At 43.6% G+C, this 24850-nt stretch overlaps 1 protein-coding gene across 1 annotated transcript in view; it reads right to left on the bottom strand.

The window, feature by feature from the left end:
- LRP1 (LDL receptor related protein 1) overlaps positions 1 to 24850 on the bottom strand; it is a 2772300-nt gene that overhangs the window by 1968778 nt on the left and 778672 nt on the right. Inside the window, exon 8 of the mRNA XM_044083629.1 lies at positions 7326 to 7548. Coding sequence (XP_043939564.1) covers positions 7326 to 7548 — 223 coding nt within the window. The remainder of the gene's footprint in view (positions 1 to 7325; positions 7549 to 24850) is intronic.

A 24850-nucleotide genomic window follows, 5' to 3' on the forward strand; every position in this document is an offset into this window, starting at 1 on the left:
CAACTGCATTAATATTGGACCTCTATCTCGTGCAGGTAATTAGATATTAACTGTCTTTACGACATTAATTTATATAGATACAATTTTCACGTTTCTAAATATCTCAACAACCAAGTAACACAGACAAAACTCCTTAGCCTCACATGAAAGCTCTCGGCTAGATAAATAAAATGTTGCTGACAGTATGTGTGTAACTTGAGAGGTTGCTGAGCCATTTTAAGTTGTTTACAAATTATTACAAATCTAATAGTTACTGTGATGTATAAAGTTTGGTTTAAGACCTAAAGCTTAAAGAATACTACCACTATAAATACAGTTTGTGATAAAGAGTTTGATATTTATACTACTTTCATAACTCCTACGGTTCCACAGATATGAACATTTGTTTGAAATGCGAGAACATAATTTGATTCTATCAAAAGGCTCAGGCTCCACCAATTGGAAGTTACAGTGCAACTTCCTGAGCTCCACTGGAGTGTGTTATGCATGTCTTCTGAAAAACAGGCGATCAATGGAAGTAAGGTTCTATCCCCCAGGCAGAGCTGGCCTTAAATGAAATGGCACCCTAGGCGAAGAGCTCTATGGTGCCCCACCATCCGTGCTACCCCACATACCTCCCCACACAACAATACCTTCACCCCACCACCATGACTTTCTCACATTATCCAGACTACTTTTTTTTCTGCTTGTTAACTTCTTTCAGGATTTTCAACACTCCATAACTGGGTCAGAAGTTACTGTTATACCACAGAAGGAAATGACAATGAAATCAGCAGTGTGAGGGCTGCTAGACCCCCAAAGCCACTGGAATTTAAGATGCTCTCAGGTACATTTTAGAGTTTTTCCCCCAATCATTTTGATCCAGTCTTCTTCTTTCAGCTTTTCCCAGTTAGGGGTCGCCACAGCGGATCACCTGTCCGCTCATGATTGGAAGTGGAGTTTTACAGTATCGAGTTGCCAGCCTGGTGCCCAACCTTCCACAGAAGGCACACACACACACACACACACACACACACACACACACACACACACGCACTCACGCCTAGGGCCAATTTAGAGTGTCCAATCCACCTGCAGCATGTCTTTGGGATGTGGGAGGAAACCGGAGCACCCGGAGGAAACCCACGCGACCACAGGGAGGACATGCAGACTCTGCACAGAAGTGATGGCTTGAATAAAATGTCATGACTAAGGAAACACAACCCAAATGGCCAAGAGTGTGCTGTAGTATATGTGGAATAATCAATCAAATTAAGCCAGACCCAGAAGCCATGGGGTTACAGACGCTTTGATGTGCATTTTAGAGCCATCTACCAATCTTTTGATCCAATGATGACCTGAACAAAACACATGAGCAAAGAAATAAATTCAGTCTATTTTATTTATTTCAACTAAGATTTGTGCCTGACTAAATGGCAGGTCACAATAAAATACTTGTAAAGATACATATATCATTATCTGGAAATCATACCTGCATCTCTGATCCCAGCCGCCATTCCATGAAAAATAAGATAGCCACAGTCTTTGTACCTCTCTGGTGTTAGACTGGGGTAAAAACAAACTGCCACAGTCATATATTTTATGTGGCTGCTGTTAAACATGCATAAACTCGCTCAACTAGGCATCAATCTGTATGTTACCAGATGGGTAAGCTAACTGGCTCACTGAGAGAACCCACCTAGTCAAAACAGGGAAAGCCACCTCAAGCAGTAGACCCATATCAAGCAGAGTACCCCAGGATTCGGTCTTGGGGCCCCTGTTTTTTGAGATGTACTCTTCTGAAGTGCAAGCCAAAACCATTGGGCTATGGCTGATCAAGTCTGTAGATGACTGCAAGCTGGGTGCTGTCATTAATTCCCCTAGTGACGTGGACATCCTCCAAGAGGGGCTCACCAAACAAACGACTGGTGCCAGAAACAAGGCCTCAAGCTGAATACCAAAAAATGCATCATCATCCCCTTTGGGGAGAGTGATATCTCCACAAATTATCACAGTAATAACAATGTCCTAAGCACACAATCAGTCGTGAGAGATTTGGGCACCTAGACTGACAGCAACCTGACTTTTCACCACCATGTTGCTTCCATTGTACTGAAAGGTTTCTACATGGCCCACCTCATACGTAAGCGTATCTCATCCAGGGACAAGAAGGTCATAACATCCCTGTATTCTTCCCTTATAAGGCCAATTACTGAGTACAGCTCCCCATTCTGCATGTACCACGCAAAGAACATGCAGCAGCTTGAAAGACCATAGAGGTTCCTCATCAGGAGAATCCAAGGCCTCAAAAATATACCACAGATAGGCTAAAAGCCCTATCCCTCTACTCAGTTTCATACAGACTCTTCAGAGGTGACCTCTGTCTGGCATACAAGCCGATCTCGGACTACCCCCTTGATGAGACTTCTGCATATCTGCAAGTCAAGCTCCACTCGAGTAACCCGCACGCCCTGCCTTAACCTGGTCTGTGGCATCAATAGGACTTATTGGCAGGATAGATTTGTGTCCTAGAGACTCCCCAATCCTCTCCGTGTCAAGCAGAGTACCTTTTTACCCCTTTTTAAGCGCAACCTGGATAACTGGATGGGAAATAGAAAATACATCCCTGGAAATCCATGCATGTCCCTGCTGAACAGGGGCATCGGGGTGCTGATTTAGCTAAACATGGGCTAAACTTTTGGCTAGGCTTATAAGGGCCTCAGGGCCAATAGCCTACTAACTTCCTATGATCCTATTCTGCATGCTTCCTCACCTCTATCCCCAAAAGACCACCACAGTCTGTGTACCACTCCAATATCAGACTAGAACAAAACTGAAATAGTACAGAGTAACACAGATGAAGTTGTTGCTGTCAGATGTATAAAACAGTGGGGGTGGGTTTGGCAGAATGATTAAGGTATTCCTTTCATAGACACAAGGTATGGGGGTTTGATTCTAACCCCAGGATACCGGCTAACCTTAAAATGGCCCTTCAGAGCAGTTAGCCTAGTATTCACCTATGAACAGCATGTCTCCTTACCTTTACCCCTCAAAATAACCAACTGTATATTTACGTCTTGTTTAATTGTGAAAATAATAATCACAATAATTGATAACAGTACCCAGGCTCTAGACAAACTACAGAGACCTTCTGTGCAAACCTCTATGATTTGGGCAGGAGGAGTTAAAGAAATAATGACCTCACTGTCCAGAGCCCTATACAAGCTAAGAGGATTGATTACAGGAAAAAAAATACATAGTAGTAATTTCTAAACCATTCCCAGTTCTTCGTACAAGCTACAATCTTTGGTGTATACCTCTAAGCATGGCTGGCTTTAAACTAGATGAGGTTGCAATACTGTCCATGTCCACAGATAAAACAATCTATTCAACTACATCATGCCATTTGAATGTTGTAAGAAAGCACAGAACATGGGTAAACCCACACAGAGAGAAGAAGGATATACAGACTCCCCACAGAAGAAAGCCACAGTCAAGAATTCAAATAGTGTTATGTAGTGTTCGATAGCACAATTACTTGCTATGCCACTACTAATGATCAGTAACTTCCCTATGCATCCTGCTACTGCCAGACCACCAAAGACAGTTACTTACTGTGTACAGTATTAAAGCTTGTTATGGAAAGTGAAAGAAATTATGGCCAGCTTGTTACATACACTGTGACCTACACACACACACACACACACACACACACACACACACACACTTACTTTAGCAAACACAGTATACTGTGTGGCATTACTTCTGCCACTTCAGATCAGTGACCGCTGTTTGACAGTAATCAAACAACAACAAGAATAAGTCACTTGCATCCAGAGATTGCCCCTTACCTATTAATTACAGCCACTTTATGGACTGCTTATACCTCCGGTATCCAATTGTAATAAAAAAAAAAAGTGGCCACAATAATAAAGCATTTCCTGTTTCACATGAATACTCAACTAGTCTTCCAAATCCAATTACAGTCTGCTTAAACTGAGCAAACAATTACCTTCATCTACACACATTTACCACATTTACCAATCCCACTTAGCAGTCTTGCTCTGTAAAAAAAAAAAAAAAAGAGTAGCCGCAGATTAAACAAAATAGAAATACTCCACCATGGGATAAATATTATAACATTTTTCTCCAAGTCCTATGGTTGATAAGGCAATTAATTTCGCCTTCATGGCAAAGTTATAAATTTAAATCTGACCGTACACAGAAATGTTTTCCATTATTTAAGTTGAGAAATTAAGATAAACGTAGAAAATACTTGTGCACTGAAGTAAAGTTTGTTTGCCCAAACATGAAATGCAACCTATTCAACACTTATAAAACTGAATGGAGTACAATTCAGCAGCTTTCTTGTTTCAGCTGCTTTGTTGACAAAAAGCAAAAATATTAACAGATTTTTTTAAAAGCAAGACAGCTATTTATTCACAGCAATGACAGATTTGTTTCTTTTCCTTTTCTGCTATAATGTGTGTATTACAGGGAATCTGTGTGAACAACCAGGTAAAAGCAACAGCTAAGGTTGCACTTTTATTGATTACACCTGGCCATATAGCATCCTGCATGAAAACTCAGAAACCCATACATATTCGTGGTACATTACCTGAACTTATCAAAGTCTTCCCTTTCTCTTCTCTCTGTCTCTACGTGATACACACTGTGTGCAATTCGACTGCCAGCAAGAAAGTCAATGAAATCAGAGACAGTGAGATTGACTACTATTTTTCTACCTTTTTTAACCTCCTATGTGGCTTGCTATCTTATGATTACTTGTTGCCTCATAATACAGGAGCTGTAGTGACATAGCAATGGCCTTATGACACTGCAGGTCACTGGTTAAACCACAATTTAAAGGAGCCACATGGAATTTTGTGGTACCCTAGCAAACTATTCTGTATTTTCTAGCAAATATTTGATACTTGAGAGGTATGGGGTGTACTACCATGAGAAGTAATACATTTGTGAGGGGTGTGTACAGCTCGTTCTTAACAGGGCACCGTTCTTCTCTCAGTAGGATTGCTGGTACTCAGAGAGGGGGAAAACCCTGTAAAAGCGCCCCTTTCCAACTGACACTCTTAGGCAGCTGCCTAGCTGGCCTATGCCTAAGGCTAGCTATGCCTCCAGGCTGTCAGAGTGAGGGTGTACTGCCATCCCTGCACCTGTATTAACAGATCCATCTATTGGGGAAGAAAACTGGGTTTCTCTCACAAGCTGAACAAGTTGGGGAAACCAGCAATATCTCAAGTCAGTAGGGTTCAGTGAAGATTTACTTATGGTGTCTTCTCTACCATTTTTTGAATCATCATCAGTGGTATAATGACTAAATGTGAAATGCATAACGCAACTTGTTTTCCAGTTCAGAAAAGGTGTCCAATGCCTGTGCCCTTCTTGTGAGAGTTCCTGGAACAGTTGTTTGTTCTGAAGAGATGCAAACAGGTCTATTTCTGGGGGGCTCCACTTCCTGACCAATGAAGGGAATATGTATATGCAAAGTGCACATTGGTGGGATGTCTGATGAAGTCCTGCTCAGCTGGTCTGCTGCAGAGTTCTCTTTTGTGGGACTATGACTTGTGAAAAGTAAATAATATCAAGCCCCATCTCACTACTTTCTCCCTGGTTTTAATGGCTAGGCTGCACAATTGATAAGAGTGGATGCCCCCCTACTCCTTTACTTAGAGACGTGTCACATCATAGTTGAGTTGTTTGTTACTATCCGCAGGGGGCATGGAATCCATAAAAGTTTAAGGGCTTGAAGAGCATACTGGATTTCTTTCAGATTTATGTGGTTTTCACTTTCAGCCTCTCCCTGGGACAGCGCTTGAAGAAGGCAGTCATTCAAGTATGGATAAATATTTACACCCCCCCCCCCCACACACACACACACACACTGTAATAGGTTACTCTTGGAGCTAGGCACTTGGTGAAAAACCTTAGTACAGTCGTTATGACAAAGGGAAAGAATACTTTGTGCTGGCCATCTCTTGACAATAATCTTAGGAACTTTCCGTGTATTTCGCACAAGAGGATGCATGGATAGGCATTCTTTAGATCCACAGTGACCCAGCAGATTTGGGGGTTTTAACATGGATAAGACAGACCTGAGATTAAAATCTTGAACTTGGAAATGCACAAGCATTTTGCTAGTATGGACAGATCCTGAGTTCTAAGGGCCATCTTTCACTGGGACCAGGAACAGTCTTGAGTAGAAACCCTTGCCCTCCCGGCCCAGTGGGAACATTTCTATGGTCCCTTGTTCTAGAAGCATTTACTACACAATGGGTACTATGATTCCCTTCCTTGTGGTCTAGAAAGAAATTCAAGCCTGTAAAGGACTCCTCTCCATGTGTTTGAGAAAGAAATTCAAAGTGGTAACCTTTTCCAATAATGACAAGTACCCATTTGTCTGAGGCTACTGTCCTCTACTTCTTCAGACAGACTCCAGCTTTCTCACTAGCTGGTTGTTTGGTACAGTTTTTTTTTTTTTGTATAGGGAAGGATGCCTGGAGTAGTCACAACGGTCTTTGGGATGGCTTAAGCTTTGCTGGCTTCTTGCCTCCCTCTGTTCTCCCGCTATTTTTCGTCAAACACAACAGTTAGAGGCACGGACAAAATACAAGTAACTCTCCTACAGGATACTTATCTGGCAGGTCTTATACGCTTGTGGCCTGGCTCTGTGGACTGAACACGTCTTATGTGACTCAAGTGGCAAGAAAGAGTTGAAGATTTCTGACAGTACATCCACCTTTATAGTGCATGTGGAGTCATGTGAAGTGAAGTGAGGCAAGGTCGTGTGAGGGGGCTTGGCTCCAAAATTGTGGACAGATTCTGGATTCTATCTGGGACAGAGACCTCAGGAGTTACAACTGCAACAGTGACTTACAAAAAAAGTATCACTGCCCATTTTTGGACAAACCTAAGAAAGCAGCCTGGGGCCATTGTGACATAAAACGTCTTTGCATGGTAACAAAAGGAGAGGTTCAGTACACTACAGGAAAGGAGGAGATGCTCTACGGAACAGTGACCCCAATATCTACATCTTAGTCCTAACAATCATCTATGATGGACCGATTTTTATCAATGGGTATGCAAACAATGAAAGTCACCCTTTTATAATTCCACTGGAGTTTGGTATCTTACCATGGTAGCAGTCCAATATTCTAGCATAACCAAAACGAACAAGAGCACATTTGAAAAGCTGTGTGATTCATCTGGAAATCATAGTGTTATAACAAAGCAAAATACTGCCTATTGTTTCACAATATCTTTACTACAAAAAACACCAGCTACTACAGATCAACCATAAATAACCAATAAAATGATCAGTTGCATACCAACAGTCCCTGGATGATGGTCTGTCTGTTTTTTCCTTCGTAATTCACCACTTCGATGTAATCAAGATAAGCATCTGCCCAATACACAAGCTTGTTAACAAGATCCAGGGTAATTCCATGAGGAAAAACTATCTTACTGTCTACCAGCTTAGTCCTGTTCTGGCCATCCATGTCACATCTCTCCACCTTAGGAATCTGGCCATAGTCCGTAAAGAACACCTTCCTGTTGGAGAGAAAAAAGTGAGACTGATGTACTAACAAAGGAAATGATTTTATACATACACATGCTCATAAAACAAACTTTGTGCAAGTTCAATGTCACAGGCAAAGAAACTTCAAAACCTACCATTCCATTTCATCCAACTTTACCCACGTATTTTACCAACTAAATAATCAACGACTGCATACTTCACGATCAGCAGCATCCTTGGAATATATGTTAGACTTGCAAAGAAACACGCCAGTTCTCTATTAGCTCTCTCGGGTGGAACGGTCAGGCTAAACTTCCTTATGTACCAGTGTTTTAGTTCAGATTTCTTTCTGCTGTCTCATCCACAGTGAGTATGTTTGTACATTATCAAGAAGTTATGTACTCACCATAACGTTCGATGTATGTGGTCCATCTCGCCTCACATTCTTACTCACGGGTTCGGAGCCGAGCATCGGCTCCGACTCGGCCAGCTTAATATTTCTATCACGAAGTCTCTAATTGGCTGGGCTAACCTGGTATCCCATATGTTGCACTGCTCCATAGCCCCAGATCTAGTTTGCAGCAATCCACAGTCACACCCCATGCACAACCACAGTCCAGGAAGGTAGAACACTATCCAGGGTAGTAAAGAAAAAACAACCAACATTGAAGGGTACTCAAGACCAAATGTCGCCTCCAAATCCTCCAGGAGGGGGGAAGGTGGGAGGGTACGTAAGAATGTGAGGCGAGATGGACCACATACATCGAACGTTATGGCGAGTACATAACTTCTTGATGTTATGTGGTCCAATCTTGCCTACATTCTTACTCACGGGACAGCTTCCCCAGCACCTCTATCCTAGGAGGCTCAAAGGAAGATGCTCCTGAGAACTGTGGAACCAAAGGAAGCCCGGCCCCTAGAAGCCACATCTAATTTGTAATGAGTAATGAAGGTGAGGAGAATCCCACGTGGCCGCAGCACAAATATCATCCAAAGATAGCCTAGAATGGTAAGCTACTGAAGCGGAAACAGCCCTGGTAGAGTGAGCCTTGACGGGGAACGGTAAATTTCTGCCTGCTGGCCTTTAGATATAGGAAATGCAATCAGAAATCCATCTGGAAATAGTAATCTTAGAAATCGGGGAGCCTGTTCTATTTTCTGAAAAGGACACAAACAGTTGGTCAGATTTCCGGAGTTGTTTTGTCCTGTATAAGTAGAAACGTAGCTGCCTGTGCATGTCCAACTGATGAAATCTAAACTCTGTCTTGCTGGAAAATTGAGGGAAGAAAACTGGCAGCTCAATAGACTGACTGAGATTAACAGTAGATGTAACTTTAGGAAGAAAGGACGGATTAGGTCTCAAGGAAACCCTGTCCTTATGAAAGATTAAATACGGGCTTTGATGGACAGAGCTTGAATCTCCGTCACCCATCTGGCTGATGTGATGGCTATTAAGAAGGCAGTCTTCCAAGACAGAAATCTGAATTCACAGGTAGCAGCTGGCTCGAAAGGTGGGGAAGTCAGGGCTTGCAAGACAAAGTTTAAATCCCATGGCATGATGGGTTCTGACACAGGAGGTTGTAGTAACAAGGTGCCCCTCAAAAAGGCCTTACAGAGTTTATGAGCCATAAGAGAAGGTTGGTAAAAGGTATGAAAGTTACAAATAGCGGCCAGCTGGACCTTAATGGTCGCAGGAGCAGAACCCTGCTGAAACAGCATGGATAAAAAATCCAAAACAGCAGGAATAGGGGCTGTGTAAGGGTCCAGTCCCTGGGCATGAGCCCAAATAGAAAATCTTTTCCACTTGCTGGAATAAATTTTCCTGGTGGAAGATTTATGAGAAAAATGAAGTCTGACTAAGGATGGAAGTGGAGTAGCCAGGCTGTCAACCTGAGGGTCCGCAGGGAGGGATGGGACTGTCCAGACATGTGTGTCAGTAGGTCTGGTGCTGGGTCCAGAATCCAAGGACTGTCCACTGCGTACTGATGAAGAAAGGAGAACCAGACTTGGCGAGGCCAGTGTGGGGCAATTAGAATCATCTTGCTTCCCCCAAGGATATGGCTTTCTGAATCACTCTTGGTAACAGAGGAAATGGAGGGAAAGCATAGAGCAGACCGGGGGGCCAATTGTGGACTAGAGCGTCCCTGGGTGACTCCCCCTGTGGGGGGATCAGTGTGAAGTAGTTGCTGCACTTGGCATTGAGGGGATTGGCAAAAAGATAGCAGCAAGGCTGACCCCACCTGCTGAAAATCTGTTCCGCAACACGGCGGTTCAGAGACCACTTGTAAGGCATCAGAATAGCTCTGCTCAGCCTGTCTGCTAACACACTGGCCTTCCCTGGAATGTGCGTTGCCACTAGGAACTGCTGGGAAGACACTGCCCATTGCCACACTCACATAGCCTCTCTGCACAGGGGATAAGATCTGGTTCCCCCTTGCTTGTTCAGGTATCACACAATGGACATGCTGTCTGAGTGAATTGCAATCATTCCCAGGGGGAGAGTGCTCTGAAGTGCTTGCAACGCCAGTAGCACTGCTCTCATTTCTAAGACACTGATGTGCAGATGTACCTCGTGATCTTACCACGTCCCTTGGACCGTCCTGCCAAGATAATATTGCCCTCCCACCCCATCTGGGAGGCGTCTGTGGTCACCGTGGCAACAGGTGACATAGGATCAAACTGTTTCCCTTTGTCCAGGTTGGTGGAGCGCAGCCACCAACGGAGGTCCTGTTTGCACCGATCGGTGAGTAGGATCAAGTGGGACAGGGGGAATTCCTGAAAGGACCATTGGGCAAAGAGGAGCCACTGCAGAAGCCTCATGTGTAATCTGGCTAGAGGCACTAACATAATGGTGGCTGCCATGGATCCTAGGAGCTGTAGAACCCATCTGGCCTGAACTTTCTTGAGGGGTAACAATGCGCGAACCTGACTCTGCAACACTCCTATCCTTTCTTGGGTCAGGAATGCCCGCATACGAACGGTGTCTGGCTCTGTGCCTATAAATGTGACACGCTGTGAGGGCAGCAAGGCAGATTTTCCCCAGTTCAAGGTAATTCCTAGTCGATGACAAAGGGCAATGGTCGTTTCCCTGGCCTGAATGAGAAGATCCAAAACACACAACGGCCAGCAAATGATGTCCCAAATATGTTTATTGACAAAATCACATAGGATATAAATTATATATCCCAAGCTCCAAACCGGTTTCGGTTACCCCTTCTTCAGTGGAGCACAAAAATTAATAATTAAACAGAGAACCAACAGAAACACATGATACTATTTATAGTATCCGTTAACCAAAGACTATCCAATCAGAGTATAGTATTGTGGTCTAGTAAGACCTTAAGCACCAAAAGGTTACATATATGCATTCAAAAATGAAAATAAAAATATAAAAAAGGAAAATAAAAATAAAAATCAACCTGAACCATAGTCAAGATATTATATTGATTAAATAACCTGTGACTCTACGTGATACTATGCGCTATATATTAAAAATATATGTGTGTGGACACTCATTGGTCAACAAGGTACAGTAAATGTATGAATAAGTTAAAGATGGTCATTAATACCTGGGGGAAATAATGCACCCAAGTGTATAATCCAATATTTCTCCTTTTGTGACAAAATATTCTCCCATCCTTGTTGGTGGCTTCTATCACCAACAATCCGATCTATGATAGTAAACCTAAATTTGGCCGTAGGATGTTTAACTGTGTGTTGGTAGAGGGCATTAGTAATTTTCTTATTTCTAATGTTACTTCTGTGTTCCCCAATCCTAATTTTTAATGGCCGAGAGGTTTTCCCTACATAAAAAGCGGAACGTTGGCAGGTGGCAAGATATATGACCCAACTCATGGAACAATTCCCAAAAAACTTTAAATCATATACCTTGCTAGTATTAGCACTGCTAAAGGATTTTGTTTTATTTATTTCACTACATGACATACAATGACCGCAAGGGAAAGTGCCAATCAATTCTTTACCCGTCATGGTTAATTGTTTGTACCTGGCACCTCCACTACCATGATGTTTATAATGTGAAAAAATAGAACTTAAAGTTTTGCCCCTTCTGTAAGAAAATTGACAACGTGTCTCAAGATGTTGTCTAAGAATCTCATTAGCCATCAAGATGTTCCAATTCCTTTCCACAATTCCTCTAATTATCTGATTATTTCTGCCATATGTGGTAACTAGTCTCAGGACCATATCACCTTTTTTATTCTGACGGTCCTGGTATTCAAGAAGCTGGTTTCTAGTTAAATTATCAGACCAATATTTAGCAGATCTGATGTCAAACTCTGAATACCCTCTATCAAGGAATCTGTTCACAAGATCAGAACTGGCTAGCTCATAATCCTCCTTACTGGAATTAATTCTTTTGATACGGCGAAACTGAGATTTAGGGATGTTCCGGACAGTGTGGCGGGGGTGCATACTTGAGGCATGTAGCAACGTATTATATTCAGGATATTTCCTGTATATTTTAGTGCCTAGTGTATTATCAGGCTTCCTATAAACATTGACATCTAAAAATTCAATGGTAGTCATGTTGCTATTAACTGTGAATTCAATGCCCCAAATATTACTGTTCAAATAATCCACAAATTCTTTAAGATATTCCGTATCTGCCCGCCACACCATCCAACAATCATCAAGATATCTACGCCAGATATCCATTTCTACAAAATGTTATGAGATGTGTCATATATAAGATATTCCTCCAAGTAGGCCATAAAAAGGTCTGCATATATAGGGGCAAAAGATGCCCCCATTGCAGTACTTTGTAGCTGCCAATAGCATTCACCTTGGAAAAAGAATATGTTTTTATTCAGAACATGCTCACACATGCAAATCAAAAGTGTATTAAATCCAGGAGGATATAAATTAGATTTTTCAAGCCAAAACTGAAGTGCTTGAAGACCAGCCCAATTTGGGATGCTGGTGTATAATGATTTTACATCTAATGTACAAAGCAGCCAGTCAGATTCAATCTCAGTCTCTGCTATAATTTGTAAAAATTGTGTAGTATCCTTGATTCTAGCTCTCACATGGACAAGCAATGGTTTCAAGTGTTCTGTCAAAAAGGCTGAAAGATGTTCAGTAAGTGAACCATGACCAGACACTATAGGTCGGCCAGGTGGGGAGGTCAAAGATTTGTGTATTTTAGGAAGTAAATATAATATCTGTTTATTTGGATCCTTAACCGTCAAATGTTTGACAATGGTGGTGGATAAAATGCCATTCTCTACTGCACTACCCAAGAAATTATCAATCTCTTTTTTAAAGGTAGGAGTGGGATCAATATCCATTTTCATATAGCATTTTTTATCAGATAGCTGTCGTAATCCTTCCTGTGTATAGTAATCCATGTCCAAAACCACTACCGCCCCACCTTTATCTGCCTTAAGAATAGCTATATCATTATTGTTTTTCAATTCTTCAAGCGCCTGTCTTTCAGTTTCATGAATATTATCTTTAAGAATATTGAAACAATATGGTGGAAAATGTAAGTCCCTAAAGTACAGCCTGTTGAAAAGCTGTAACATGCGTATTAGCAGGAGGTTGGAATGTAGATTTTAGAAATCTAAACTCAGTAGATCTTTGAGCAATATTATTAACATTATCAGAAAAGAATATCTTTAGATTCAAACAGCGGCAAAATTCCAAAACATCACTGACTGTTTGGTATTGATCACAAAAGAAACCAGGTACAAATCCTAAGCCTTTATTTAGGATTGTTTCTTGTTCCAGAGTGAGCTCAACCTTAGACAAATTAAGGACATTATGAAATGTAATGCCATCTATTTTAGAAATGCTTGAACTATTCCATCCATTGATTCCAAATCTGGACCTATTATGGTGTTTCCTCCCCCCGCGTCGTTTCTTCTTACCCCAAAAGGGGTAGGTATATTACTTCTTTTTTTGTAAGGTGAATGATCAGATATAATACCCTCACTGTCAGTGGGAGAAGACTCATCACCCGAGGTACTGGTATATGTATGCTCCTTATTTTTGAGAATGGGTCTGGGTCGTTTCCTTGATCTGGCACCGCCCCTACCCGTAGTCATATCCTTAAATCTGACTGACTTTTGTAATTCAAAAGGGCGTCCCCTAGCATAATCATTGACGTCCCGATTTAACTTTTTGATTTTCCTTTCTTTCGTCAGTTTATCATACTGGGTCAGTTCCTTAGATAGATTGGCTACCAATGTACCATAGTTGCTATTAGATTCAAACTGTTTGCAAATACTGCTAAGATCTTTAATCTCAGCGATATTTGAATCTATTGTCCTTTCATAATAATCTGACAGTATTTGTACAAACCTCATAGATCCTTCTTGAGCTGCCTCAAACCATTCATTGGTCAACCTCTCTTCAGATCTGCTGACCATGGGTTTTAACTTAATTCTAAGTCCCCTTGGGACTAGTTTTTTGTATGAATAGGCCTTAAAAAGCCGTAAGTGCCAAATATTAGCTCTTAGCCCTTTAAGGGCTTTCTCTAGATTAAAGAAAGCAGATTGGCATCCATTAAATGAAGAGGCAGCCCGTTGATCATTGATATTGTTGCTTGAGATAGATTCCAGTCCAAACACCTGGATATCCTCCCTATCAGCACACATACCCTGTAAAATACTGTCCAGATTCATATTGCCGCAATGAACAGACCCAGTATGACAAAATGGGGGTGATGCGATGCCAGAACCAAGAAAAAGAACCCAGTAGAAAGACCTACCCAAAAGATGATAGGATTAATATTAAATCCAATTAGTTATTAAATACCAGTATCTCAGGAGAAGTAACAAATATATCAAAAGCCAAATGTGTTCCTGAATCACTAAACCGTGTTCCACCCAAAAAGGGCTGTATGAAGGAAATCCTGTCTTCACTACAAGTAGTGGATATAAAATCTAATAACATGAATGTGTTAGCCAAAGTAATAGGTCAATAATACCAATTATTAAACAATGATGGTGTCCAACCTTATGTTAAGGAAAAGTATCCTTAAACACAAAAAGGCAAAAATACACTGAATTATATGTGGAATATGATGGGTCTAATCAAATAGTATTATAGAGAAACGTTCAACCCATATATAGTAGTTAAACCAGCCCTAAAAAATAGCTATATAATACCAGTATTATGACCAATGTCTTAATATACCACCAAATTCTATGTGTCCACAAAAATAGTGAAACATGAACCCTAAATACAAAGAACATATTAAGGAAATTCCTTCATAAATAATAAAGCCCCTTAAACATCATAGGCATTAAATATATAGGAACCCCTTAGTTGTATAACATAGCAAAAATGAATATTATCATCAAACTATTTGCTAACTAAATAGCGTTTCAAAAATAGCATAAAGTAAACATACAATAGCTGGTTAGACAGTCTGTACCAAAATGTCCAATGTATCAACCAATTAATGTTTTAGGAAAAATATCCTAAAAATAGCCAAAAGGCAAAAATCCACTAATCAGTATGAATGAGAAGATGCCTGGTGGGGGCGGTGAGGAGCCAGTCATCCATGTATGGAAACACTTGGCATCCTTGATGTCTCAGGTGAGCTGTCACCACTGCCAGACACTTGGTGAACACCCTGGGGGCTGTGGTGAGACCAAAGGGCAGGGCACGAAACTGAAAGCGACTGGCTCCCAGCCGGAAGCATAAGTGACTCCTGGATGCCCTGTCCATTTTGATACGGTAGTAAGCATCCTTGAAGTTGATGGAGCACATCCATACTTCTTTTCCCAGTAACGGAAAAATAGACTGGAGGGTGACCATTCGGAACTTGGACTTTAGAACGTAGTGATTCAGTCGGCTGAGATCCAAGATGGGTCTCAGGTCCCCTGTTATTTTGGCACCAAAGAGAGTCTTGAGTAAGTTCCTAATCTGATCTGGTCTAGGGGACAGGCTGGATGACTCCTTTTTCTAGCAACTTTGAAATTTCTAGTGTTGCGTGATCCCTTTGACTGGGTGGAACGTCCGGGATTCTCTTGACTAGAGGGGGGTCTGATAGCAAGGGGATGGTATAACCTCCGGTAACTATTCGAAGTACCCATTGATCCTGAGTGATACTTGCCCAGGCTTCCGGATGCAACAAAATGCGGCCCCCGACTGGCTGCGGAATAGCACAGCCAGGCAACACATCAGGAACAATGACAGGAAGACCAGCGAAAGGAATCACAGTCTCCTGAATTGCGAGGGCCTCCTCTGCCCCTGGGGTGGCATCTTCCAGAATAGCCTCCCCCTCCTCTGCCTCTGGAGGGGGACTCGCCTTGAGCGGCAGGGAAAGACTTCTGTGACTTTTTGAACCACATCTTCCCTCCCCTCTGAGCCTTGGGGTAAGGCCTAGAAGGTAGGAAAAAACGGACCCCTATGGCAGACAGGGTCTTTCCCTCTTGTTCGCATCTGGTGAGGGTGTCTTTCACTTTGGTCCCAAAGAGTGAGGACCCATCAAAGGGGGCGTCAGTGAAGGAAGACTTGAAGGCCTCCGCGAAATGACACAGGTGCATCCAGGCTTGCCTCCTGAGGGCTGCACCTGAACTAGCTGCCCTACTCGCCCCTTCGGCTGCATAAGATATGAGCCTCAAGAATGAGTTGACAATCGAGCCAAGGGTAGACAACTGGGCGTTGACTGTCTGCGCTAACGCCTCAGGTACGTTACCCATTAGAGTATCTCCTAACTCTTTAAGGAGATCTCTCTGGAGCAGAGTAAAATGACAAAGATAATTCAGCGACCGTAGCGTGAAGGTTGCTGAAAAGAGGGTACGCTTCCCGTACCGATCCATACTCCTGGACTCTTGTTAGGAGGATGGACGGAGGAAGAAGACTCGGCTACTTCCTGCTGAGTGACTGCCGCCACCACCATGGCATCCACAGAAACCCCTTTGGACAGGAACTCTTTCCCAGGAGGAGCTGAAAGAAATTTATTAGGGCGTCTGGGTACCGGTTCCACTGAGTCAGGAGTCTCCCACACCCTTTTGGCAGATCAGATCTAGGAGCTCATCGAAGGGTGGAGACACCTAGGAGGCGAAGGGTTGAGCCCCAAAGGCCTTGAGGAATACAGACTCCTCCTCAGAGGGGGTCTTGGACTGCCAGCCACCTCTCTGCCTCAAAATCTCCAGGATGTTGGAGAAAGAGACGTCATTGGAGGACGACTTGGGGGACCCCTCTGATTCCTTGAGGTCGGTATCAGAAGTGAGAGACTCATCCTGGGAGTCTATGTGCTTCCTCTTGCACAACTCCTTTCTTGGGGGCTCCTCAGGCACGGACTCCGAGGGGCCCTTAGAAAGTAGGGGACCGCTCACGCGGGTATCCCCAGACCTTTGGGCTCCGCCATCTACTGATAGGGGGACAGAGGCTCTAGCCGGTGTGGATGGGGATGGAATGACCGATCCGGGTGATGTAACTGAAGATCTGGCCAGTGCGCTCCTCATGGCCTCGAAGGCGGGTCCCCCCCGAATCTGAGGACCAACCGGACTCCGAAGCCACGACCGGAGCCGGAGTTCCCAGAGCCGATGCGCCGAGAGGAAGGCTCTGAATCGACAGAAGTCCCGAAGTATCCCCCTCGGGCCCGACAGAGGAAACCCGAGTTCCGAAACCAGAGGACGGAGCCGACATGGTTGGAGCCGACATTGGCACCGATAAACCCTTAGGAGGTATCGGGGCCGGCAGAAGAACATCACTCGGAGCAGAACACTCCAGCTCCGAAGACAAGGAAGTGCACGGAGGAGGAACTATCGGTATAAGCATTGGGACTGGCTCCGGAGCCGACTGGGTCGGAGCCGAAAATAATTTTGCCAACACAGGCGACTGCAGGAGCCTCTAAACCACCCTATCAACATCCAAATCAGAAAGTCTGGAGGATCTGGAGGAAAGAGAAGGTGACTGTGATCTCCTGTCTGGAGATCCATGCCTAACACTGGGAGACTGGCTCCGAATGGGTTCTAACAGAATTGGAGCAGAGGTCGATTTCAGCACAACAGATACCGCCTGCGGCCCAGAGGAGCCGAGGAGGTAGAATCCAATTTGGCAGTCTTCTCCGGTGGCTCCGAAGACACAGACGGAGCCGGAGATCTCTTTTTGGCCTTAGAAGCCTTGGACCTAGCTTGAGAACCAGAGGAAGAGTCCAAGGACTCCTCAAAGAAAGGCTTTAAAAAACCCTTCAATATAAGTTTGTTTTTCCTTTCCTGTAGCACCCTCGGACTGAAGGCGTGACAAAAGCTACAGGACTCTTGTAGATGAATTGCCCCTAGGCAGTAAACACAACCGGAATGTCCATCTGTAATGGACATCTCGTAGTTGCATTTGGAACATTTCTTAAACCCAGAAGGTTTATGTTCTTTTTGATCTTTCTGATCTTTAGACATATTAACAGGCACTTGTGCACCAAAGAAGCACAAAGCAACAGGACCCTAAGCCAAAGAAAAAACAGCTAAGGCGGGAAACTACAGCCAACAACAGCAGACAAGAATCTCTAACTTAAACGATTCTTGAATCTACTCACACACACTACACCAGAGAGGAAAAAAACACTCACAACACAGAACAGGAATATTAAACTACAACTAGACAACAGGGAGGACTAGGTCCTCTAAGTTAAACGGGCCTAGCCTGCCAGAACAGAGGGATACCAAAAACACACACACACACACACACACACACACACACACACACACACACACACACACACACACACACACACACACACACACACACACAATAAACACGATAACTAGAAAGCAAAAATAGCTATTAAAATAGCTTTTGTGAGGAAAATCACAATTTTCTGGCAGAAAAAAGAAGTTTTAAAGGTACTTAGCCACAGCTAAGCGAGACCATGTCCTAGCTACACAAGTGGCAAACGAGATCTGGGGCTATGGAGCAGTGCAACATGGGATACCAGGTTAGCCCAGTCAATTAGAGACTTCATGCTAGAAAAATTAAGTTGGCCGAGTCGGAGCCGATGCTTGGCTCCGAACCCGTGAGTAAGAATGTAGGCGAGATTGGACCACATAACATCCAACTGTTTCTGCTGCCACTGTATCTTCCCTTGAAGATCATGTATCCCCTTGAAGGGCTTGTCCTACAGTTTCCTACAGCTTCCAGTTAGTCAATTAAGTGCCATAAAGGGAAATGTTTTGATTAAAGTGGAGTACACCTATCTTTCCAGAGGCCTTCATAACACTAAGACAGCCAAATTAGATTCATCTCAAAAGACCTACCTTACAAAAGTCCACACTATCCTGTCTTGCGTTCTCACACTATATACTGCAGGACCCTTGCCAGCAACACAATCTTCAATTTTTTTCCCACTAAACTGCTAGACAGTAACAGAAAACTTATCACCAACTGAATTTCCACTTAATCTTTGCTGAATTTGTTAGCTTTTGAGATTTAATCATACTAAATGAAGAGTTTTCCCAGAGTCTGGCAAGTGCCCATATACTCAACTCTTAGGCTATCACTAGCAAGAAGCATCCTGCAAAAGTACCTCTGTCAGGTTTCTCAGCCATTGTAAGCATTCTACAGTCATTTGTAATCATTCTACAGTCAATAGCTGCAATGCATGCTTTATTAGAAATCACCCTTAAAAAGAATCCGCACTCAAGAAGTGTCTGCTGGACAAATATAAGGCCTCTGCCTTGTGTAAGAGATACCTATAGGTGACTACTGCAAAAGTAACTTGTATGAAGAACATCAGTTAATAAAAGATGCACAGCTAACATCATGAGTAAGCATTTTCCCTCCCCTCCTGCCAAACATCAGACAATCCACACACAACCTCAGCCTTTAGTTCTAAGACACAGGATGCCCTACCTTCCCTGAGTGATAGTTGATCATATAAAGTGGCATCATTGGTGTCGTGAAAGAGTGTGTCTTTGCCTCTGCCCCTTCTTCTACCTGACTCATCCCCATTAAGGCCAAAGGGTCTGGCTTTACTCCTCCACTAACTTAACTGGGACTATCCATATTTCACTATGGACACTAACTGTCCCCACGCCAGAGAACTATATGGCATGCTCCCATGCAATAGCCTGGATCACTTGGGTCAAAGGCTAAGCACAGAGGATTACAGCAGCGAGTTGTAGTTCCTGTGGCACAGGCTTGTGACTCTCTCAGCTCTAATTAACCTATTTGGGGACTCATTTAACCACACACTAATCCCACGTTGCCCTTTAAAACAGCCTGCGAGTCCAGCGGGCCTACCTGGTTAACAAATGGATACATTGAGATTGTTTTTCAGTTAAGCCTAACAATGTCACTCTGAAAGCCTAAAGAACTCTTGCCCATGCATGTATATGCTTCCAACCACAGGCTAATAAAAGCTTGCTAACTTGGTAGTAGTTAACCCACTTCCTCAGTCTGTGCCTTCTTTTGCAGCCATGCAAACCTCTATTTGCATGGCAGAAACCAGTCAGGGAGACCTATAAACCCCAACATCCAGGATGGGTTTACCACAGGACACAGTCTCCCATCCTCCCTGCCTGACTTTTCTAGCTGTGCTATTGGGTCATATTCAGGGGATTTTGCAAAAAAAAAAAAATGTAAAAAGTACTTAAGAATTACAAACATATTCCCTTCAATGGAAGTCCAACTTTAATAAAAAAGAAGTAAAAACCTGCAGAGATTTTTCAAAAGTAGGCATAAGGAAAGCTATCCAAACTTCAACAAACATCTTACCATCTTAACTAATAATAAACTGAGTTTGTGTAAAGATATGAAGTTACCCGTGTTCTCTGTTACTACACTAAGACACTTAAATTACAAGATAGGGGTGCTGACATATTAAAAGATTACTTATGGCAAATAACTGCTTAGAAGCTGAAAACATACTAAAGACTGCTTCACAGCACCCTTTCAATTTTAGCAGTAGAGGAATTTAATTATAATTATGTACTTGCCATAACTTTGCATCTGTGTTATCTGTAGTCACCATTCATCACGTTAGGGTCTTGGATCCGAGCCGGCATACTCAGACAACAGCTTAGCTCAAGCTCCTCCTCTCCCATGATGCTCTGCTGCCCTCTAACCTAGGGTTACCAACTTTTCAAATGCCCAAACTGGGACATTTTTGGTACTAAGGTCAGATTTTGCAGGCCGAAACATAACCATGGCCTGTACAAAGGACAGAACTTCACGTTTTTGCCTAAATAAAAGCTTATTGTTGTAGCATTTTAGTTGCTTATTCTGTTTCTTATAACATTTAGGTGTTTCAGATGCAGAGTAACTGTTTTATACAACTATTACATAAAATATAGGAAATCATTTTGTCCTAAAATCTCAGGACATTTGCCATTTTTCTGCAGCACACAACTGCCCAAAGAGGGACTGTCCCAAACAAAGTGGGACAGGTAGTATCCCTACTTTAACCCCTCAGATCGAGTTTGCATAAGGAAAGACAGACCAAAACCACTACCCCCAACACAGGTCCACCAACATCCTGCTAACCTCTCAGGAAGGGGGCTGGAGGGTGGGACTGTGATGAATAGTGACTACAGATAACACAGATGCCAAGTTATGATAAGTACATAACTATAAATCTGATGTTATCGTAGTCACCATTCCTCACGTTAAGGTCACAGTCCTCAGCTACCTGAATCTTGGGAGGCCTCAAGGAAGGACATGCCAAAGAACAGTGGAGCCAAAGAAAGCCCTTCCTCTAGAAATCAAATCCAAATTATAGTGGGAGATGAACGTGCGAGGTGAAGACCACGTTGCTGCTCCACAAATATCATCTAAGGATTGACAATCTGCAAAAGCAGTTGAGGTAGACACTGCCCTGATGGAATGAGCCTTTACTGGTGCACATAAAGGAACACCTTCTGAAGAGTAAATGAAGGAAATGCATTGCAAAATCCAGTGGGAGACAGTAACTTTTGATATTCCCCTGCCTTTCTGTTCACAGAAAAGGTTACAAACAAACTGGTCTGAATGTCTAAATTCCTTGGTCCTATGAAGACAAACGTAGTTGGTGATGAACATCCAAGGTGTGCAGAATATATTCCCCTTTATTGGCATAATTAGGGAAGAACACTGGGAGATGAACACATTGACTGAGATTAGCTGTTGAAGCTACCTTGGGCATAAAAGATGACTCAGGTTTTCCAGGCACTCTGTCCTTATGGAAAATTAAGTAGGGTGGCTTAACTGTAAGAATGTGTAGCTCAGAGAGTCTCTTTGCTGAAGTTACTACCACTAAAAGGGGAGTCTTCCAAGAAAGAAATCTGAGATCACAGGATGCAGCTGGTTCGAAGGGTGGTTTGGTTAAGGCCTGCAGCACCAAGGCAACATCCCACGGTGGAGATGGGTGCCTAACAGGGGGCTGTAATAGAAAAACACCCTTCAAAAAGGATTTACAGAGTTTAGAAGAAAAGGTAGATTCATCGTTAAGATGACATTTTGAAATTGCTGCTAACTGAACCTTGTTCGTGGAGAAACTGGCCCCTTCCTTACACAGAGAAGTCAGAAAGAGAAGAATCTCAGGAATGGAAGCTGAAAAGGGGTCCAGATTCTTGTTCTTTGCCCAGATAGAAAATCTCTTCCATTTACTGAAATACACTTTCCTAGTGGAAGATCTCTGGGAAGCAAGGCTAGCCTGGACTTAGCCAAGATCACTGGAAGTGGACATACCATGTTGTCAGATGAAGGGTTTGAAGATTCAGGAGCGGAAGTAGAGACAGATGTGATATTAGATCTGGAGATGGATCGAGGACCCAGGGTGGGTGCCTCAAGTGAGACCGTAGAAAGGGGGACCAACCTGCCAAGGCCACAAGAGGGCAATGAGGATCAATTGTGTCTTGAGGTGTCTGGCTTTCTGAAGTACTCTGGGAATTAAAGGCAAGGGTAGAAAGGCATACAGGAGACCCAGAGGCCAATCATGAGTGAGCGCATCCCTGGGGGATTCCCCCTCTGGGGGGGATCAATGCAAAGAAATTGCTGCATTTGTGGTTGAGAGGAGATGCAAACAGATCGCAGTTCGGACATCCCCACCGACGGAAAATCTGTTGGGCCACCACTAGATTCAGGGACCACTTATGAGGGGTCAGAACAGCTCAGCTCAATTTGTCTGCCAACACACTGGATGTTTCAGGAATGTGCGTTGCAATGAGAAAGTGCCCTGTGGCCATCACCCATTCCCAAACCCTCATGGCCTCTAGACAAAGCAGATAAGAACATGTGTCCCCTTGCTTGTTTACATACCAAACAGCAGCCATGCTGTCCGAAAGAACTGCAATCGTTCTCTACTTAATGGCTTGTAATAATCCTGTAACATTGCTGTTTAATGCTAATTTATAATGAAAATTGTATAATATGTTGAAGCTTTTCTCCCGGGCCTCAGCTAAAAAAGGGCTTTTCAGTAGTCAGACAATCCCGGTCAACAAATCCAAAATAAATAAATAAATATGTTGTCCAATAGTTGATACTTTGTTGGGGCCATTAGAAGCCAATCGTCTAAACAGGGAACACCTGGAATCCCTGCAGTCGGAGATGAGATACCACCATTGCCATGCATTTAGTGAACACCCGGTGGACTGAGGTGAGACCAAAGGGCAGGGCCCTCAACTGAAAATGATTGGCTCCTAAGTGAAAGCAGAGAAATCTCCTGGACCAGTCAATCTGTATAGGGTAGCACGCGTCCTGGAGATCCACTGAGCACATCCAGTCGTTGCTGTGCAAAAGGGGCACAATCGACTGCAGAGTGATCATCTGAAACTTCGACTTCTGTACAAACAGGTTTAGACGACTGAGGTCCAGAATAGGACGTAGGTCCCCTGTTCTCTTTAGAACTAAAAAAGAAGCAGGAATAAGATCCGGATCCTCTCTGTCCTTCAGGGACCTCTTGGATGGCTCTTTTTAAAGAAGGTTCGCGACCTGTTAGGCCAACTCTTTTTGACTGGGTGGCACTTCCAGAAGAGTTCTGGCTTTGGGGGAAATCTCTGAAAAGAGAATGCAATAGCCGCTAGATATAATGGTTAGCACTCTTTGATAGTTTGTAATATTTGCCCAGGCTAGAGGGTGCATAGACAACCAACCCTAAACTGTCTCCAGGGAAGGACAGTCGGGCAACGTCTCAGGGATGCTGAAAAGGTTTCTCAGAGAAGAGCTCCCTGGAACTTTGATTCTGCGGGCCTCCTATGCCCCTGGGGTGACATCTGCCATTGAAACCTTGTCCCAGTCCCCTGGAAGAGGAATCGTCTTGAACATCCTGGAAAAGGATCTTTGAGGGATAGAAACTCTGATCCCAACAGCAGACAACTCCTTCCCTTCCTGTTCACTTCCGGGTTAACATCTCCTTCACGCTGGGACCAGAGAAAGTGGAACCATCAAAGGGGGCATTGATAAATGACATCTTGAAGGCCTCTGCAAACCCGGTTAGTAGCAGCCAGGCATGATGCCTGACAATACCTGAACCCGCTGCCTGTGGGGACCTTTCCGCTGCGTTGGAAATTAGCCTTATGGATGAATTAGCAACCGAATGAAGGGTGGCCAGTTTGGGAGAAACAACCTTAAATTCCTCCTCAGACATGGACCCTGTGAAAAAAGTTGACAGCTCCTTAATCAAGTCCCTCTTGAGACAAGTGAAATGAACAAGATAATTTAAGGCTTGCAGGATAAATGAAGCTGAAGCGAACACCCACTTTCCAAATCTGTCCAGAGCTCTTGATTCGTGATTGGGAGGGTTGACAAAAGAACTCTGCTGCGCCAACAAATTTCTGGTGGCAGCGGCCACCACAAATGGATCAACTGACCGCCTTGGACCAGAAGGTTTTATCCGCTGGGGGCCTGAGGAACTTTGTCTGCTTTCTTAGGCACTGGCTCCACGATATCTGGCTCCTTTCAAGCCCTGCTGGCCACGAGATTGATAACAAGGTCAGCAGGGGGACAGCCAAGAGGTAGATGGGCCCGTTCTGAAAGCCTCCAGAAATACGGTTTCCTCAGAGGACGGGGAGTGGGCAAACCAACTGTCTTTGGCCTTGAGCATCTTGAGTATGTCTCCAAAGGAGATGTCCTCAGGTGGAGATCTCGGGGACCCGTTCCCTTCATTGGCATCCATATCTTTGGTTAAAGACTCCATGGGGGAGTCGAGATGTCTCCTCTTACATGTCATCTTCCTCGGAACTTCCTCCGCTGGAGGCTGTGGGGAAGACTCTATAGAGAAGGCAACCCCTATGGGGGAAACTCCCCCCTGGAGCCTAGGTCGAATGGGCTGACTGGAAGCAGGATGAGTACGTCCACTTAAATACAGGGGCTGGGTAGGATGACCGTGGGGTGGAGGAGGTAGCCCTGACAGCAAAGAAGGACCTTTTCACTGTCTGGAAAGTG

This window comes from Protopterus annectens, chromosome 9.part0, assembly GCF_019279795.1.
Source record: "Protopterus annectens isolate FY-2018-M chromosome 9.part0, PAN1.0, whole genome shotgun sequence".
NCBI classification, from domain to species: Eukaryota; Metazoa; Chordata; order Ceratodontiformes; family Protopteridae; genus Protopterus; species Protopterus annectens.